Genomic DNA, 20,920 nt, shown 5'->3' on the forward strand with positions numbered 1-20,920 from the left:
GTAATTTCATGTAATCAAAATTGTCTACTTTACCTCCCATGTTTTCTCTATCTTTTGTTTGGTTATAAACTCTTTTCTTGTCCATAGATTTTATTCATAAATAACATTTTCCTCCCTCCCCTAATTTGTTTAAATCTCCCTTTATATCTAAATCACTGTTTTGATTATTGCTTTAATTTCATCTTTATTGATGGTGCATTTACCTTTTTCATTTTTAATACTGGTAATTTTGTTTTCTTTATTTTAAAAATCAAATTAACCAATGATTTATCTATTTTATTATTTTTTATAATGAATTCAATATTTAAAAATTGCTTTATTAATCTCTCCTTTGATTTTCAGAATTTCTATTTTGGTGCTTGATTGGGGATTTTTGATTTGTTATTTTTCTATTTTTTTTAGTTGCATGCCCAATCCATTGACATGCTGTTTCTCTTTTTTATAGATGCAATCACTTAAAGGTATAACATTTTCTCTAAGTATTGCTTTGGCTGCATCTCATGAAATTTTTGTATATTGCCTCATTGTCATTAGCTTTAATGAAATTATTGATTGTTTCTAATATTTGTTCTTTGACACTCATTTTTTAAAGGATTAACTCATTTAGTTCTTAATTAATTTTTACTCTGTGTTAACAGGGTCTTTACTGAATGTAATTTTAATTTCATTATGGTCTGAAAAGGGTGCATTTAATATTTTTCTTTTCCACATTTGTTTATGAAATTTTCATGCCCTGCCTAATAGGTGGTTAATTTTTGTGAAGGTGCTGTGTACAGCTGAGAAGAAGGCATATTCTTTTCTATGCCCATTCAATTTTCTCCAGAAGTCTATCTTATCTCACTTTTGAAAAATCCATTCATCTCCTTAACTTTTTTTTATAATTATTTTATGGTTATATTTATGTAGTTTTGAGAAGGGTATATTGAAATCCTCTACAAGCATAGTTTTACTGTCTCTTCCTGTAACTCATTAACTTTTCCTTTAAGAATGTGAATGCAATGCCATTTGGTGCATGCATGTTTAGTATTGATATTACTTCTTTATCTATCATGCCTTTTAAACAAAATTTTTTCCCCGATTCTTTCTTTTAATTAGGTCTATTTTTTCTTTTTGTTTTCTTTCTTTCTTTCTTTTTTTGTTCTGAGATCATGATTGCTACCTTTGCCTCTTTTGCTTCTGCTGAAGCCTCGAGTTGTTAACTCTGTGTTCATCTTTCCATTTCAGGTGTGTTTCTTGTAAACAACATATTGCTGGATTCTGGTTTCTAATCCATTCTGCTCTCTGCTCTGAATGTGGATTTATTCCATTCACACTGACAGTTCTGATTATTAACTTTGTACTTCCATACATTCTATTTGTTTTTGTTTATCCTTTTCTCTTTCTCTTTCCCCTCTACCCTGTCCATCCTTAAAAGTCTGTTTTGCTTCAGACTTTTGCTTCTCTCAATCTGCTCTCCTTCTTATCATCCCCTCCCCTTTTTCTTAGCCCTTTCCTCTCCTGCTTCTCTGTTTGGTAAGATAAATTGCTGTACTGAACAGCATATAATTTTGTGTGTGTGTGTGTGTGTGTGTGTGTGTGTGTATTTCTTCCCTCTTTGAACCATTTTAAATGAAAATGAAGTTCAAGGGGGCAGCTAGGTGGCTCAGTGGATAGAGCATCGGTCCTAGATTCAGGAGGACATGAGTTCAAATCTAACCTTGTAACACTTATTAGCTGTGTGACCCTGGGCAAGTCACTTAACCCCATTGCCTAGCCAAAAAAAATAAAGGAAAAGAAAAGAAAATGAAGTTCAAGAATTGCCAATCTCTCCTTTTACCCCCACTACTATAAAATCTCTCCCTTGTGTGTCTCTTGTATGAAAGATAATTTTCCCCATTCTTCCTCTCCCATACCCCTTTCCCATTTCATCCCTCTTTGTCATCATTCCATACTTTTGAAGTGACTCATTCCAACATAATCAACTCAAACTCATGCCCTCTGTCTATGTAGACTTCTATCTTCTGTAATGATGATAAAATTCTTGTGAGTTACAAGTATCATCTTCTCATATAAGATTGTAAACAATTTAACCATATTAAGGTCCTTTTCATTTTTTATTCATGTTTACCTTTTTATACTTCTCTTGAGTCTTGTATTTGAATGTCAGATTTTCTATTCAACTCTAGTCTTCTTATCAGGAATTCTTGAAAGTCCTCTATTTCATCAATTATCCATTTTCCTCTGAGAGATTATACTTAATTTTGCTGGGTTAAGTTATTTTTAGTTGTTATTCTAGCTCTTTTGCTTTCTGGAATATCATATTCCAAGGTCTCTGTTCCTTTATATGATAGCTGCTAAACCTTGCATGATCCTGACTCCACAGTATGAATTTTTTTTTTGAATGCTTGAAGTATTTCCTCCCCAGTTTGGGTATTCAAGAATTTGATTATAATATTCCTGGTAGATTTCACTTTTGGATTCGATAATGAACAGTGAATTCTTTCAATTTCTATTTTGCTCTCTGATTCTAAGATATCTGGACAATTCTCCTTCAAAAAATCTTGAAATATGATGTCCAGGGTCTTTTTTTTATAAAGCTTTCAAGTTGTTCAATAATTCTCAAATTATCCACTCATTTTCCAAGTCATGTGTTTTTCCAATGTAATATTTTGCATTTTTGTTTATTTAAAATTTTTGACTTTGTTTTATTTTTGATGTCTCATAGAGCCATTACCTTCCACTCAGTCAATCCTGATTTTTAAGGAATTATTTTCTTCAGTGAGGTTTTTGTGTCTCTTTTTCTATTTGCACAATTCTACCTTTTAAGGAATTATTTTCTTCAGTATTTTTTGTGCCTCTTTTAACCAAGATATTAATTCTCTTTTCATGATCTTCTTGCATTGCTTTCATTTCTTTCACCAATTTTCTTTTCTTTTCTTTTGTGAGGCAGTTGGGTTTAAGTGATTTGACCAGAGTCACACAGCTAGTGAGTGTTATGTGTCTGAGACCAGATTTGAATCAGGTCCTCCTGACTCCAGGGTCGATGCTCTATCCACTTTGCCACCTAGCTGCCCCTTTTTCACCAATTTTCATTTACCACTCTTATTTAATTTCAAAAATTTTTTGCTCTTTTTAAATCTCTTTAGCTCTTCTATGAATTTCTGTGGGTTTTGTGTCCAATCTGCATTTTTCTTTGAAGATTTACATACAGATATTTTCACATGGTTGTTTTCTTCTAAGTTTGTGTCTTGAGCTTCTTTGTCATCATAGTAGCTTTTTAGGGTCATGTACTTTTATTGTTGTTGTTGTTTGCTTACTTTTCCAGAGTTGGGCTCTGCTAACCTCTGTGGGGGGAGGGGAAGTATCTCTGTCCCAGGTTTTAGGCTTTTTCGCCCTGCTGTTTTCATAGCTAGTTCTGAGGGTCTATAAGTTTTCAGTGTTTCCAAGGTGGTATGATCTGAGGAAAGACATGGTCACTGTTCTTCTGGTCTGCATTCTGGTCCTTACCCAGGAAATGCCCCTGCTCCCTTATGACCACCAGCACTAGTAATTCTCTCTCTTTCCTGGAACCGCTACAGGATCTAGGGCCCCTGCTCTCTCTCCACCATAGAACTATTACCAGTACTCTTGCTCCCTTGTGATCATGAGTGTTCTCATGAACACTCCACCCTGGAACTGTGATTTTTGGACTGGATAATAGGTAATGGAGTTGCCAAGCAGTGTCCAGTTGTACACCAAGTGCCTGCATGGGGTTCTGCTATAATAACTTTCTGACCAGTTATAGAATCTCCTTAATGTCTCCGAGTGGTGAGAACTCTGGAACTGTTGCTACTATGGCTGCTATCACCACTGCTACAGCTTCTGAGACTGGTGTTGCCATTTTGCTGCACTCTGGGCCAGGCTTCTCCTTCTAATCTCCTAAACTGTCTTGGACTAGAAAAAATATCTCACCCTGATCTTTTGTTGGCTATGAAACTGAGGAATTCAATTTTATTCATTATCTTAAATTTGTTTGGAGGGAAATGTTAGGAGAGTTTGACTAGAATGATGCCTCTACTCCACTATCTATGCTCTGCCTCTAGAAACAGTTCTATATTTTCCTCTTCTCCTGAATTTCTTGCTCCATTATCCTCTCACTGATCTTGCCCTGTCCATCCTTAGCCTTGGATTAGTCTCACCATTTGCTGTCTTTGTTCCTACTCAAGTGCTGCTGAATGAAAATGGAGAAAATCAATAAACTATACTGAATGGGTTCACTACAAATTTATATTACACAATATCTACTATGCCCTCACTTAAGGCAATTCTTTTTTAACTCATTAATTAATGATCCACTCATCTCATCTCTGCAGCATTTCTATAGATTTCCATCCCACCTAAAACATCTCATGGTTCTCCCCTCTCCCATCGAAGATGAAAACATTACTTGATATTTCACTGAAAAAAAACTTAAACCATTTTCTGAAAGCTCTATCTTCTCCCTTCCTCCTGGTCTTACAGCATTCCAATTTATTTTGTCACAATCTCCTCCGTTATCCTTCACACAAAGAGGTGAACTTTCTCCTTGTCTAAGCAAATCACTGTACATGTACAATTTCTCCAACAAATTGTAACCTCTATTGACTCTCCTCCATTCTTTCACTTCTCTCTTCAATCTCTCTCAAAATATAGGCTGCTTCCCTATTTATTTAAACTTTTAAAAAAACCTGCCTTGATCCAATGATCTCCCTTAGCTATTGTCCTGTATCTCTTCTTCCTTTTGTGGCTTAACTCCTTGAGAATATTGCCTACAATCAGGACCTCTTAGTTCCTTTCTTTGAGATACTAATGGGTTTCCTATCTTATCAATCAATCAAAACTGCTCCCTTTAAAGTTACCAATAATTTTTTTTATTTCCAAATCTGATGACTTTTTCCTTAATCCTCATCCTCTTGAATTCTTTGCAAACTTGCATACTATTTATCACTTTTCCCTTGGATCAATTTTCCTCTCTATATTTTTGTGACATTACTCATTTCTGATTCTCCTACTATCTCTCTGACCTCTCCCTCTCAACCTCCTTTGCTATATCTTACTCTCTAGGTCATGCTCACTAACCACTGGTGTCCCTCAAGGCTCTGTTCTGATTCATCTATTCTCCCCCTATAATATTTTGCTTGGTGATCTCATTATTCTCCAGAAATTCAACTATCATTTCTATGCTGATGATTCTCAGATTTATTGATATAGTCCTAATCTCCCTCTTAAAATTCAGGATCACATTCTAATCACCCATTAGTATCTCAAATTGGATGTTCCATAAATATCTTAAAGCTTCAAAATTGAACTCAATATCTTTCACCTAACTTGCTACTCTTTCTAACTTCTCTATTACTATCAAGGATGTCTTCATCCTTTCAGTCACCAGGGCTCACAATGTATGAGTCATTCTTGACTATGCATTCTATGTCTTCTATTCAATCTGTTACAAATTCCTGTTGATTATAATTTTACAACTTTTCTCTTATATTCTCACCATGTTAAGGCAGACCCTCATCACCTTATTCCTTCATTATTGCAATAGCCTTCTGGTTAGTTTCCTTGCCTCATCTTTCTTCCTGTCAAGTCCATCCTCTAATCAGCTGTCAAAATGATATTCCTAAATTATGTCACACTTCCATTCAATAAACTCCAGTGGTTCTCTATTATTAATAATATTAAATATAAATGAAATATAAAATATTAATATAAAATATAAAATCCTCTATTTGGCTTTTAAAGCCCTTCATAACATGGGTCCTTCCTAACTTCTCAGTATTCTTAAACCTAATTTCTCTCTTCCTCTGTGGTCCAATGATACTAGCCTCCTTGCTGTTCCTTGAACATGACACTCCATCTCCTGACTCTATGTGTTTTCACTCACTCTCCCTCATTCCTATAATTATCTATTATCATTTCTTTCTCTCATCTTCCCTGAATGCCTTTATGTCCTAGTTAAAATTCCACTTTCTTCAGGAAGTCTTTCCTTATATCCTTTAATGCTAGTGCTTTCCTTCTAAGATTATCTTTAATTTATAATAATAATAAATATATATACACATACACAATACATATATGTTGTGTGGCTTCCTCATAATACACACATACACATATATTTGTATGTATGTGTATGTATATATGTGTACTTATATAACCTTATATGGTAGTTTTCTCCATTAGACTGTGATAATCAAGGACTATGTTTTTGTTTGTTTGCCCCCTCCTTGTGTTCTTAGAACTTAGCATGATTCTTAGCATAAAGTAGACACTTCATTAATGCTTGTTGGCTCAATTGGACTTGACCACTGTCACCTCACACACTGAACAATTAAAACAAACATAACAAACATATGTAGTCCACAAAAACAGATGCCTAATTTTGTCATATCCAAAATTGCATGTCTCACTTTGGATTTTAAATATATCCCCTCATTCACCAGAGGTATGTGGTTTGGTCTAGCTTCAGTATTTTGGACTCATTGTTTATTGGTATATAGCACTTAGATACTAATGTTGTCCTTACTCAAATTTTTGTTATTTATATCTCGTAGTTATCTCTTTTCCAATACATTGACATCATTATCCTTGTTCTACCATGGGAGAAATTCAGCTAATCATTATCCTAGAATCAAATAAGACTTCATAGTCTCACCAACCAAGAAATATATTTCATGAGAAATGTATTTTGAAAAATAAGCTAATGATTATTTCTATTTTAGGGAGAAATGCTCTTCTGGACGTGTAATCATCTTAAAGTGTGTGAGTAAGTATTTTTGAATATCAAAGAGTTGAACATAGAAAAGGAAGAACTCTCATTTGGGAGAACTAACATGTCTGTCTGTCTGTCTGTCAATCTCACATCCTCCAATAGACCATTGTGTTTCTCATGTTTTTAGATTAAAGGCCAAGAAATGTGTATATTATATTTCAACCTAAAAAGGTTAGTTCATCCCAGAAATCTCATAGGATAGGAAGTCAGAGTGGATGCCCTTCATGTACTAGGAAGAATGTATTTCCATCATATTTGTTTTTAAATAAAGGTTTTAGGAAAGAGATTGTTGTTCCTTTCTTACAAGTAATCAGGAAATTATTTGTTTATTCTCTGGGGGTAGTTCTACTCTTGTCAAAACAGGTCAAGTAATATCAACAGCAATTTTAAAGCAACTACTATTGCCAAACATTGTGTTAAGCATTGGGAATGCGAAGGAAGGCAAAAAGTCCCATATGTGATAACAGATCAGATTTCTATAGCATTTTTAAGGATTCCAAAATACTTTCTTTAATATAACCCTCTGAAATGGGAAGTGCAATTACAGTAAATTACTAAGGGAAATAATACTGAGATAGAATAGAAGAGTGCCTAGCATAGGTCCTTACGGGTTAGGGGCAGGTGGAGGACCCTGGCAAAGATGACCAAGAAAGAGAGATTAAACAAGTAGAAAGATATGCAGGAGAAAGATGAAGAGAAAGAAAAGATGACAGCCTGAATAGATGGCAGAGTTAAGGATAGGAGAGGTCTGACTATGCTTGTACATAGTGAGGAAGGAGCTAAGCGATGGAACATTAGAGAATATGAATTGGTAGTGGATGCATATGGCAAAATGTCATGGCTCTGGAACAGGACACAGGAATTAGAAGAGCAGTGAAAAGACAAATGGACCATGGATTCTAGAGTGTGAGAAGAGAAATTTCTTGCTGAATTGGCTAGCTATAGAGTTAAGACCATGAAAAGAGGGTGATGAGCCAGAATTGATGTGAAACTGGGGGGGGGGGTGAGCAAGGCTGAAGAAGAGTGAGGGGAGGAAAAAAAAGGAGATTATAATCAGAGAATGAATTGACCTTATGTTAATTCAGCTGACTTGATGGTTTTATGTAACATGGCTCCTTCTCTAATAGCAATTTATTTGAGACATGGAGCAGAGAGAGCAGTCATTGACTGAAGAAGTATTTTACTTTTTTCTCCTCACTCTTTCAGCTTGTGGTCTGAGGATAAGCTATACCCCACGCATAGTTGGTGGAAACACGTCATCCCTTATGCAATGGCCCTGGCAAGTTAGCCTCCAGTTCCAGGGATATCATCTCTGTGGTGGTTCTCTCATTACTCCTGTGTGGATTGTTACTGCTGCCCATTGTGTTTATGAGTGAGTACAGACATCCTTGATTATCTTACTTCTCCTTAAACAGTGCCTGATAAACCCCCCCGCTTCATAATTTCTTAAAGCATGATAGCATTCTATCACATTCATATACAAAAAACTTGTTTGGTCATTCTCCAATTGATGGGCATGCTTTCTGTTTCTCATTCTTTGATACCACACAATAAAAGAACTGTTGTGAATATTTTTGTGTTACCAACTCCTCCACACTCTTTGTTTGTACAGATTTCTACTTACCATGATTGTTAAATAGTTTTCCTTAATTTTCATTCCTTCAACCCCTGCAGTATATTCCTTCCCCCCTCTGTTTCCATTCTTCTCTTAAGATCAGCAAGCCATTATAATGTAAACAATTTATCCTTATTTAGTCCCTTATAATCATTCATTCAGGTTTTCCTTGTTATGTTTCTCTTAACTCCTGTATTTGAACTTCAAAGTTTCTACCCAGCTTTTGTGTTTTTTATAAGGAATGTTCTGTATTCATTTAAGGGCCATATTTTCCCTGTAACATTATGCTCAATTTTGCTTGGTAAGTTACTCTTGGCTGTAAGCCTATATCCTTCACCTTCTGGAATATTGTATTCCAAGCTCTCTGCTCCTTTAGAGTGGGTGACTACTAAATTATGTGTGATTATTACTGTTGCTCCTTAGTTCTTTACTTGAAATAAAAAGCTAAATAGAGCATAACATATGACATGAATGCCAACATTTATTAGAGCCTCCTTCTTCCACAATGTTTATGTGTGAATATTTTGTTTCACTTTTGTTTTCTGTACCTTTATCATCTTTAATTGCATTTCAGCCTGTACATGCCCAGTTCATGGACCATACAAGTAGGTTTGGTGACCTTAATAGATACACCAGCTCCTTCTTATTCAGTGGACAAAATCATATACCACAGCAAGTATAAGCCAAAGAGACTGGGGAACGACATTGCTCTAATGAAACTAGCCGTACCTCTCACTTTCAATGGTAATTTAAAATGTGGCTTCCTTGTTGTTTTCCTGCTTTTTAAATTAAAATGATGATACAAATTTCCAGTATAATATTTTTTCTCCTCCTGGAACTATTCTGAAAAGATAGTCTTTATTTATCTGCTTAGTTGAATTTCACAATTTTTTGAATTCCTCGAAGTAGATGGTATTACATTTCAGTGTGTTCTGTGAGAGAAGAAAGAGACAAATAAATCCTTGATAAAGGTAGAGAAGACATTGTCATATTGGATTGTACTTAACAAAGGCTTACAAATAAATAGAAACATTTTAGGCACATCTAAAATCTCACTTTGGACTCAGTTTAAAATAGAAAATTACCCTACCTTCCCCCACAGACACTGTAATAAAACATGTTTTCTTACTTTGTTACAAATCCCTGGCAAAAGAGTCTACAGATGTGACCTAGTATGTTAAGTCACATATACATAGCAAATTGTAAATTAAGTAATTGTAAAAAGAGGGAAGGAGAGAGAGAGAAAAATATATGAAAAAGAAAATAAATATTCCATGCAGAACGTTAAGGTGATCATTGACATATTACTTGTAGTCATCTCAGTTCTATTCTAGGGCTATTGTTATGAGAGAAACCCTAGGATAAAATTGATAGCTCTTAAAATTATCAAGAAATCATATTTTCTATATGATTTCATTTTATTCATATTGATAAATGCTAAAGTAAGAAGAAATTAAATTTTTACTCTATCTTTCCTCTTTAGTTGAATGTAAAAGAAAATATTTCTTTTGTAAACAGATATGATTCAACCAATTTGTCTACCTAATTCTGAAGAGGACTTCCCTGATGGAAAAATATGCTGGACATCAGGATGGGGGGCCACAGAAGAGGGAGGTGAGTACTGTAGAATTTAATAATGTGGAACCTGATATGCCAACATATGGATCTTATTAAAATGCAGAGATTTTCACAGGATTATGAGGAATTGGAGAAATTTTTCCCTAAGTAATTTTGGATGATCTTGTGTTGGTCTTTATCTATTGGTCTTTATCTACTATAACCATAGCTCACAATCCCCCACCAATATGTTTACTTGTATGAGTCATTCAGCAGACACAATTAGTTCAAATTAAGTTGTTCCATGAAATAGCATAGTAAGAAAAACTTGCAATTGAATATTTCCACCATTAACTTAGGACACACACGTATATCTCAACCGAAATATATACACCATCTTTGGTAGGAGTTGATGAGTGAAGGGATCATGCTAAAGCTTACATATGGAATGGATGACAAGTAAAATACTCTCTACATCATTTTCCTTGTATATTTTGTACCTGTTAAACTGAAAAAACTGGAGTCCCTTATAGAAGAGAGAATGTTACATACATGATAAAATTATTCTATTTAATAAACTTCACAAGACTTGCTGCAAGATAATATATGTCAATCAGCTGATAAAATGTTTCCATACTTGGTTTGCTAGTGACATCTTTATTTTATAAACTTTATACTGAGAAACTGCATGCTGAACACTTTGGTTCACAAGCATTACCTAGAAGAATGGGTAATGTCTCTTGTTCTGAATTTGGATTATTAACAAAAATTTATTTCTATTTTTCAACTTTAGAATCTATTTTAACATAAAGCTCATCTTTATACTTACATTTATCTGTCATGAAGAACAAGGCAAGTAGACATTAAAGTAAAAGGTTTTAAAATGTTAAAAGCAAAAGGAATATATATATAGGAAGCTCATATGTCTAGTGCACAGATGTGAATGGGCACACATATCAGTGACAAATGTATCTAGAGTAGATGTAGAGGGAACATGTGAAGACAATTTGCATGTATAAAATTATAAAACAGTGACTATCTTTTGAGGATGTCATAATAGAATTTGTGTTGAACCTTGACCTTAACTGGATCTCATGTCGCATTTCTGTTGCTATTTACTTCTTTTTTTGTTGCCACCTACTAGACCTCAAGTCCTCAACTGAGGTGCTTTCTCTTTCCTACTGTTATTTTTAATTTAATACCCGGAGGTCAAATGAACCTCCCACATAGTCCCTGGACTTTATAAAACAGCCTTTTATCTGTAAAGAGACTATGGTCCTATATTTAGTCTGTCATTTTGTATTTATTTTCTCCTATGATAAATATCATTGGTTCAAAGGTCTATATAACTTGGATTTGTACATTCCTTGTAACTCCCAATGCGTATGGGAATCTGGTGCTCCCCTGCCCAAGTCCATTTCAAGAGGATATGCCAAAGAAATTATATAAGAACTATGTGGGTTTGAGGTACCATAATTTCCTTCAGTCACCTAAGATCTTTAGGGTTTTGCCATGACAATGAAAAGATAAGATACACATACATACACACATGTATGTATACATACACATTACACATATAAACTGCTATGACACTTGTTATTCTGTACATCAAATCCATTGTTCCAGACTCCACTGCACAGGCAAATATGTCCAAGAATAAAAATACCAGGCCTTGAATCAATTTACATTACTTTATAATTGAAGAATCTGAGTTATAGTAAATGATTAAATAACACAAAATAAACTAGTTACAGAGCTAGACTATCAAGTTTTCATGAGTTCACACCACCTCTCTAAGTTTTGTTCATCATTCAATTCATTTTTATTAATGTATGGATAATCATAGCATCTCAAAATTAGAAGGAATTTCAGAAATCCTCTCTACAACATCCCTGAGAAGTAGTCAGATGGCCCCCATTAAGTTTACCTTATCCATTAAAAAAAAACTCCTTGTTTTTTAAATTGATTCAATACTTAATTTTTGATTTTTTAAAAAAAATTTCTTTAGATTTTTAGTCTTTCTATTTGGGTATTTAACTTTTAAAAATATTTTTAAGGTATGTATAGAATGATCATTACATATGTATGTGTGTGTATATGTATGTATGGGTGTGTATAAACACACATATACATATTTGCATTTAATGGTAGCCATCTTTAGGGTGGGGAAAAGGGAAGAAAAAAGAAATTTACATGATAACTTTGTTATATATTTAAAAGGAATAGCAAGTTGTACATAATAGATTTGCAGTTTCATGTACAATCTTTTTAAAAAATATACTATGTTATGGAAATGGTTTTTTTGTTCCATAAATTAAAAATAAAATTTAAAAAGGAAAAATTATAAAAAATGTTGGTTTCCTAGTTATGTTTGGTCACATACCCAATTCATTGATATTCTCTTTCTTTTACTGATGAAAGTGTTTGGAAATATGTATTTTCTCCTAAGTATAACTTTGGTTGCATTCTGAAACTTTTGGTATGCTATTTTATTGTTATTATTTTGAATAAAATTATTGTTTCTGATTTGTTCTTTGACCCATTCATTCTTTAGAACTAAGTTATTTAGTCTCCAATTAATTTTTAATCTTTTCTTCAGAGGCCCTTTATTGCATACATACAAACATATATTTATACATATATTTGCATCATAGTCTGCAAAATATGCATTCAATATTTCTTCTTTTCTCTATTTGTGAGGTTTTTATGTCCTACAATATTGTCAATTTTTTTTGTGAAGGTGCAAAGCACAGCTAAGAAATATGTAAATTTCTTACTATTTCCATTTAAGATATTCTCCAGACATCTATCATATCTAACTTTCTTAAAATTCTATTTAGTTCCTTCAGTTTTTATTGCTAATTTTTCTTGGTTAGATTTATTTAGGTGTGAGAGGTATTAAATTGATGCCTCTTATTATTATAGCTTCTAATATATAATATATGACATGTATTATTAAACTAATATATCTATATCTACATCTCTATCATGTTTTTGTGTATCTATCTCTCCCTGTATCTCATTTAACTTTTCCTGTAATAATTTAGATGATCTGTAATTTGGCAATACATATTTAGTAGTAATATTAATTCATTTTTATAATACACTTTAGAAAAATATAGTTTTCCTATTTATCTCTTTTCATTAAGCTTATTTTTCAGTTGCTTTGCCTCAGATCATGATTGCTGCCCCTTTCTTTATTACCTCAATTAAAGCATGGGGTTTATGGGATGTTCTAGGAGGACTAGCACCTCTAGTATGAGTGCTTCCTGAGTCCTTTTCAGGGCTGCTAATCCACCTAGGTGTTCATGTGGCACTCAACTCTCACCTGTGGCTCTAAGAAACTGTAATAAGCACAGCAATCATACCCCAGTAAATTGTCTCAGCAAACAGGCTAAACCAGGTTGAAGGTAACCTACAGATCTCAAAACCATCAGTGCATTAGGGGGGTGTTTACCCATGCATGTGAAAATGGGTACCCATTTTCACTCTATCAAGAAAAATGAGTAGATGAGAATAATTTGTTCCAATGGCCATGAATTTCCGTAACTGGAAGAGAGAGTGAGGCTAATGACTTTGTGCAATTCTGCCTCATTTAAATTGAATTTATACATGAGTCAGGACATCACCCTGTGATGTCATTGGTCCTCTTCAAAAAACAGACAAAAAACCAACATCTCACCTAAAGCACAATAGATTCTTCTCTAACCTCTTATTTTAATTCAATCTGTATCTTTTTGCTTCAAGTGTGTTTCTTACGAACTACATATTGTTAGATTTTGGTTTCTAATCCATTTTACTATCCTGTTCCATTTTATGGATGGGTTTATCCCAATCATATTCACAGTAATGATTGTTGATTGTTTATTTCCCTTCATCCTAATTCTCTTACACTTTTCTTTCATTTCGCTCCTCCTCTTTAGGAGTTTGTTTTGCTTCTGACTTATTCATCCCTGGATCCACTATCACTCTTATTCCTCTGCTTTCTTTTAATCCCTTTCCCCCCTATTTCTCAGTTAAATGAAATTTACTTCTAACCTCAACGTGTGTGTGTGTATGTGTGTGTGTGTGTGTGCATGTATTCTTCTCCCTTTTGATCAGTCCAACTGAGAGTGAGTTTCAAGTGTTACCTTCTCCCCCAACCCTTCCTCCTGTATAGAGTTCTACTTGTACACTCAAATTGTATGAGATAATTTCCCCCATTTATCTTCTTATTCCCCTTTGCTAGTATACTCCCATTCCATTCTTCTTTTAAGAGCATTAAAACATGTCAGAACCATTTTCAAGGCTTCTGTCTAATTAGACTGCTAAGTAGACCCCTGATGATGACAGAGTTCAAAGGGGATAAATGCATTATCATCCTTTTTTAGGCATATAAACACTTAATATTTCCTTGAGGCTTTTCTTGTAAATGTGTTTTTGTCATTCTCTTCTGGGTTTGTGTTTTGAGCATACTTTTCATCATAATGACTCTTTTTTATGGTGAGATTCTTTGTTTGCTTTCCATTTTTCCAGTCTACTTCTTGACCTTGGGCTTTATGTTAGGGATGGGTTCTACACTTTCCTCAAAGGAGTGGCTGGTTTGAGCTTTTGTCTTCTTGGGTCTTTCTGCTGTCTTGAAGGTATTGAGTGTTGTGTTATTCTGGGATCTCAGGGACAGCTTAATCTGGGAAGCTACAAGCTTTCAGTGCTCCCAAAATAATGTGCTCCTGGGTAACATCTGATCCCTAACCTCTTCGTCTGAGCTCTGTGAGTTCTTGAACCAGGTTTGGTTCTGGATAAGACTACTGTTGGTTTGTCTTAGTTTGGAAGTTTCAGTAGACTGCTGCTGGAGTCAGCCTCTATTCACTAAGTGGAAGGCTCTGCAGTTTCAGAATGATTGAATAATAGGCTCCCTTTTATTCTGATAGTCTTACCCTGGTTGTTCCACTGCAGGCCTTAGCCTGGGATGAAGGCCAGAAATGAACCCCTTTTCTCTTCCTAGGTTCAGAGCCCCACAACTACTGTGTGCCTCTGAACTTGTTTCTCATACAGTATTTAGCTAGGGCTCAAGACCACAACTACTATCACTAATCTCTGTCACTTCAGGAGCAGATTTTCAGCCCTAGCTATGGGAAGCACAACTTAGTGGTGGTGATAAATATAGATGAGGGAAGGCACCTGTTCTGCATAATGCACTAGTTCAGGGAACTGCTAGGACTTCTTCTTGCTTTAGTGTTTTCTGTTCTTATATACAGCTCTGACCTTCTTTCATTCTTGGGCATTGGAGCATTTGAGTGGGGCTCCCCCCATTCCTAGTCAGACCCAGGCCTCAGTGTCTGCCTACTTCTCTATTTGTCTCTCAGTGCTGACCTGGTCTAGAAAAATGACTGTCTATGACTTTTTTTTGTTGAATTTCTCAATCAAGATTTGTTCTGGTGTGTATTATAGATCTTTGTGAAGACATGTAACAGGGAAGTTGGGCTATACTTCTTGCCACACTATCATCTTGATTCTCCTTGCTTGTTTTCTTTAGTGACTACCCTCAGGTTTGCAGGATATATAATTTTGATTTGTACCTTGAACTCTTTTGTTTATTAGAATATATATGTATGCATATATATGCATATATATACATACACTCACATACATACACACATATAGATTCCACTCTCTTCTGTAGTTACTCTTTCTTTCATGTCTTTAAATCAATTTTCCACTATGAATAGATTTTTTTCCAATGTACTAATTGAATTTTTAACAAAGTTCTGCTTTAAGAGATATAAATTCTAACACTTGTTCCCTCCTACTCTATTCTCTTATGTATTCCATTTTTTTCCTTTGAACCATCCTAGAATTTCTTGTTTTATGCTTTCTTGAGATTAATTAATTTGCAGACTAGTAGAGAAGAGGTCCCTGCTGAGCACTTTAAAAATGAATATTCTCTCACATGAAAACATGAGGCATTTACATTATTGATGTTCTCACTTGCATCCTGTGGATTCAGTTCTAATTGTTCTACTTCTGGTTAATAATTCACCTACATCAGAGTGTTAGAGCATGCCCAGATCAAATAATATGGAGGGACCCGCTTCTTGGAGAACATATCCTACTAATATGTTCTACTAATATGTTCTACTAATATGTACATGGGAGAGGGGAGTAGCCTCCTTTGATTGGCTGCATAGTCAGAGCAAATTGTATCTTTGAAACACTGCCAAACAGGGATAGTCTTGCTTTCTTTCTTTCTTTCATATACACTCTTTCCAGTAGTGGTATCCAGAAAGAGTCAAAGTTACATTCACTCACAGTAGAGGCACAACAAACTGATTGGGTGATGGGGAGGGATACCTTTCCCTCTTCCCCCTTTTTGACCATGTGGACCCAAGAGTTGAACTGGGGGGTTGTTTTAGGTTCTTTTTCGGTTCTAGGTGCATGTAGTAATCCCCACTAGACTCAGAATTAAGGCAGGGAGGACCAGGAGGAAGAATTCCAAGCTGGATATTACAGCTAGTCAGTCCAGCAGGGAAGTCCTAAGAAATCCAGGTGCCTGGGACTTGAACCCTACAAGGGCCTTGGACTTTGAACTTGGGACTGTGCTACATAGGAACTGAGATAAGGTGTGAACCTAATTCCCTTCCACAATCTCCAGAATATAAGGTTGTGGTGAGAAATTACGTTCCACATCTTGGGGTTTATATTTGTATATTTGTTATTACACCTCAGAAGCAAATATTCTTTTGTCAAAAGTCATCAAAATGTTAAAAGGCTAAATGGAACTGAGGTGAAATGGACTCTCCTGCAATTGAGGGAATATCATCATGGGAGCTGGAGCCATTTGGCAAAGCACCACAACCCCTGTTGGGGAAGTCTAGGGGAGGGGCAAAATGTAACAAACATGGTCTCCAGGAAGTGGGGGCCAGATCACTGTTACCCATCTATTTTTTTGGAGGTTTATGAGACTTAGTGGTGACTAGAAGAATGTTTAGTCCCCAGGTTGTTCAAATGCCCCAGAAGTTCTTCATTTTTAATTTTTATGAGTTTTTTCAGCAAACTAAATATCTGATATATATTATGTCTATATATAATGACTTGAACTTATCTAAGGCAAGTAGCTGTGCTCTTCCCACGTTAAAATTAGGTTTTTGTCTTTATTTTCTTTTATTTTTTTTTTTCAGTCAAAGTAGTGAGGTTTTATTATAACCAGAATGGCAGGCAAGATTCCTAGTAAATCTGCCTTTTTCCTTTATTTTAATAGACATGGAATGGGAGTGACTATATTCTCCAAACTGTAGTCAAAATACACGGAGGCAGAATCAATTATTTCTGTGGTATAGAAGTGAGTCTACTTATAATATTGCTCATTTGGCCCTGAAATTATTTTTGGTTTTAAATTTTTGGTTGTATAATAGATGTGACAAAAAGAATTGACCAAAGTTATTTATTACATGACTTTGTGCACATACTAAAATACTGAATTTCTGTTACAGACATATACTTGGGTTGCCATGTAGGTACATTATAAAAATATATTAAATTTTTTCCTTTAAAATATAATATTCATTGTGTTGGTCAGTCATTTAGTCATACCCAACTCTTTGTGACCCTGTGGACTGTACTGTCTCTTGGCAAAGACACTGGAGTGATTTGCCATTTCTCCAGTGGTAATCCACTGGTAAACAGAGGTTAAGTGACTTGCCCATGGTCATACAACTAGCAAGTGTCTGAGGCCCGGTTTGAATTCAAGTCTTCCTGACTCCAGGCCCAGTGTACTTTCCACTGAAACCCCTAGCTGCCATATATATCCACTAAGTGTGTAGAGAATTGAAGCATTTGTCTACATCATAAAGGAAAATGTAACTAATCATGTTCACAATAAACATTTACATATCTTAGTGAAAAGTTTTTTGTCTTTGATTACTGAGATATATTTTCAGTCTTCCACTTCACCTTGTGTGAGAAGAAACATGCAATTTCCCTCTCAAGATGTGTTTCTGTCTTCTCTTGTAAAGTTAATATTTTCATTTGTTAACTTTAACTAAATTTTTGGATAACACATTACATTATTATGTAAAGCAAATTTAAAAAAAATAAATTTTGCTTTTTCAATTATCAAGCATTTATTTTTTTCCCTCCAACACTCCCTTGCCAATGATAAAAAGAAAAATAAGAAGAAAACCTTAATAACAAATATGCATAGTCAAGCAAAACAAATTTTCCTATTAGCTACATCCAAAAGTGTGTTTCTTATTCTCTATTATATTAGTCCCTCCCCTTTCTTTCATTGGTCCTCTGAGAACATAGTCAATCATTGTCCCAATGACAGTTCTTATATCTTTCAAAATTGTGTTTTTTAGAGTGTTGATGTTATAGTATAATTTGTTCCCCTAGTTCTACTAACTTTACCCTGTATTTATTCATTCATAGAAGTATTTCTAGGTTTCTCTGAAATAACTTTTCATCATTTTTTGTAGCACAATATTATTCCATTATATTTATATACCATAATTGGCTTAGCTGTTCCTCAACTGATGGACACTTACTTAGTTTCTAGTTTTTCACTTCTATAAAAAGACCTGCTACAAACATTTTTTATGCATACAGGACATTTTCCCTCTTCCTTTGACCTTTTTTGAGTATAGGACTATTGCTGGACCCGGTATTTGCACAGATTTGCAATTTTTAAGAAATAGTTCCAGATTGATTCCCAGGATGGTTATACCAATTCACAGCTACATCAGTACTACATTAATATGCGTGTTTTTGCACACCTCCTCTAGAATTTGTTATTTTCCCTGTTGTCAACTTTGACAGTTTAATGAGGAAGACTTTCCTTGTCCCCTTTAATTCTAGTGCCTTTCTTCTGTTGATTATTTCCAATTTATCTGGTTTATAGGTCATTTGTATTTAAGTATTTCCATGTTCTCTCCCTCATTAGATGGTAAGTTGCTTTTTAAATGATATTTTATTTTTTCCCTATTACATGTGAAGACATTTTAAACATTTACTTATTAAAATTTTGAATTCCAGATTCTTTCCCTCTCTTCTCCTCTCCCCCCTCCTTGAGATGGCTAAGCAGTTTGATATAGGTTACACATGTGCAATCTTACAAAGCATACTTCCATATTAGCTATGTTGTGAAGGAAGACATAGACACCAAAAAACTCCCCCCAAAATAAAGTGAAAAATAGTATGCTTCGATCTGCTTTCAGATTCCCTCAGTTCTTTTTCTGGATGTGGATGGCACTTTTCATCAGACATCTTTTGGAATTGTCTTGGATCATTGTATTTCTGAGAAGAGCTAAATTATTCACAGTCGATCACCATACAATATTGTTGTTACTGTGTGCAATATTCTCCTGGTTCTGTTCACTTTCTTTTGCATCAGTTTATGTAAGTCTTTTTGGTTTTTCTGAAACCATCTGAACAGGGACTATCTTTTGTCTTTATATCTCCACTGATTAACACAGTGCTTTGCGTATAGTAGACACTTAAATGATTAATTGATGTGAAACATCTAAGCTTTTAAAAATTTTCATTTCTCTAATTATTAATGATTAAGGACATTAAAAATATAATATCTAGGGGCAGCTAGGTGGTGCAGTGGATAGAGCTCCAGCCTTGGAGTCAGGAGGACCTGAGTTCAAATCCATCTGCAGACACTTGACACTTTATTGCAGAGAGTGCAACTCCAATGGGCTGGCCATATTTTCCGAATGACAAATGTTTGTTTGCTTAAAAGACCATGTTATGGGGAACTCATATGAGGCAAATGCTCACATGGAGATCAAAAGAAATAATATAAAAATATGGGATTGGAAGACATGGGAGACACTAGTACAGGATCACTCAGCATCAAAGAAGGTGTCATGCTATGTGAATGAAGTATAAACGCAGGAGCTCAGAAGAAACACAAGGTACACAATTTTAGAGACATATCCACTCCAAATGTTCATACAGACTATTTGTGCCCAACTTGTGGTAGAGCCTTCCAAACTCAGAATGGTCTGATCGGTCATAATGGGACATACTGTACCTTGACCCCAATGTAGTGATGTCATTTTGGTCCTCTTTGAGGATGAAGGACAACAACTAACCAATCCTTCAGAGTGGAGTAGTTCTGATGTCTCTATCAGTTGTTATCTTACTGCTATCTATTCTAAGTTTTGGTCCTATAATTTCTTTGACCTTCCCCTTTCATAGCTTATAATAAAGTCATTCTCAGCCTCCTTTTTTTTTTTTTTGGTTTTTAATCTTTATTGCTAACCACAGTTTGTTCTGAGCTTCAAAATTCCTATTATTATTCTTTCAGCACCATGCTAATCCTTTGTATTCCTCCACTTTAAGAAATATATATTATTAATGAGTTCCATTTTCATGCAAGCTGGTCATATCTGGGCTGTTTTTTCAAAGGGGGTGAGATGGGTTGAAGGGTGATGAAATTCCCACAGAAATATCTAAAATGACTCATTACATTAGATATAACCACAAGAAACCAGAGAAATTATGCCAACCTGGATATATACTTTTGTTTTGGGTATTCATAGCTGGTGAATTTGTAAAGTATGTCTGAGTAGCTTGTATATTTTTGATTGTAAGGGGAAAACATATGTTCCTGAGGTGAGGGGAGAGAGAACAGTGGGCTGCTTATGGTCAATATTTTGTCCTAGAAAGACTTGGCTAGGTCCTAGTTGGACCTCACATGTATCTAACACATATCAGGATCAGAACAAAAGACTGGTATCCAGTATGTATATGTCATAGAAGTATATATGTTTCCTCAGTATTCATTATTTTGATATTTCTAAAATTTGTGATTAGTTTGGTTCCTGAGCTTGAGATGTGTCTATTTCCCTTGATTGTGCATCTGATATATTTACTATGTTTGTCCATCTGTGTTCATCAATTCAGACAATTCCCCCTTTCTTCTTCAGAATTGTTTGTGTCAAGAGAATTTCATTTTCAAGTGTATTCTATTTCTCTTCTGAAAAATTTTAGGTCCT

General features: G+C 34.8%; 1 protein-coding gene across 3 annotated transcripts in view; it reads left to right on the top strand.

Moving 5' to 3' along the window:
* Window positions 1-20,920, top strand: part of TMPRSS3 (transmembrane serine protease 3) — an 87,195-nt gene that overhangs the window by 48,514 nt on the left and 17,761 nt on the right. For all 3 annotated transcript variants that reach the window (XM_027843598.1, XM_027843596.1, XM_027843597.1), the window contains 4 exons: window positions 6,717-6,760; window positions 7,973-8,138; window positions 8,956-9,125; window positions 9,900-9,995. In XM_027843598.1, the coding sequence (XP_027699399.1) occupies window positions 6,717-6,760; window positions 7,973-8,138; window positions 8,956-9,125; window positions 9,900-9,995 (476 nt within the window). The remainder of the gene's footprint in view (window positions 1-6,716; window positions 6,761-7,972; window positions 8,139-8,955; window positions 9,126-9,899; window positions 9,996-20,920) is intronic.

The sequence above is a fragment of the Vombatus ursinus genome, unplaced genomic scaffold (assembly GCF_900497805.2).
Source record: "Vombatus ursinus unplaced genomic scaffold, bare-nosed wombat genome assembly UNPS02014924.1, whole genome shotgun sequence".
Classification (NCBI taxonomy): domain Eukaryota; kingdom Metazoa; phylum Chordata; class Mammalia; order Diprotodontia; family Vombatidae; genus Vombatus; species Vombatus ursinus.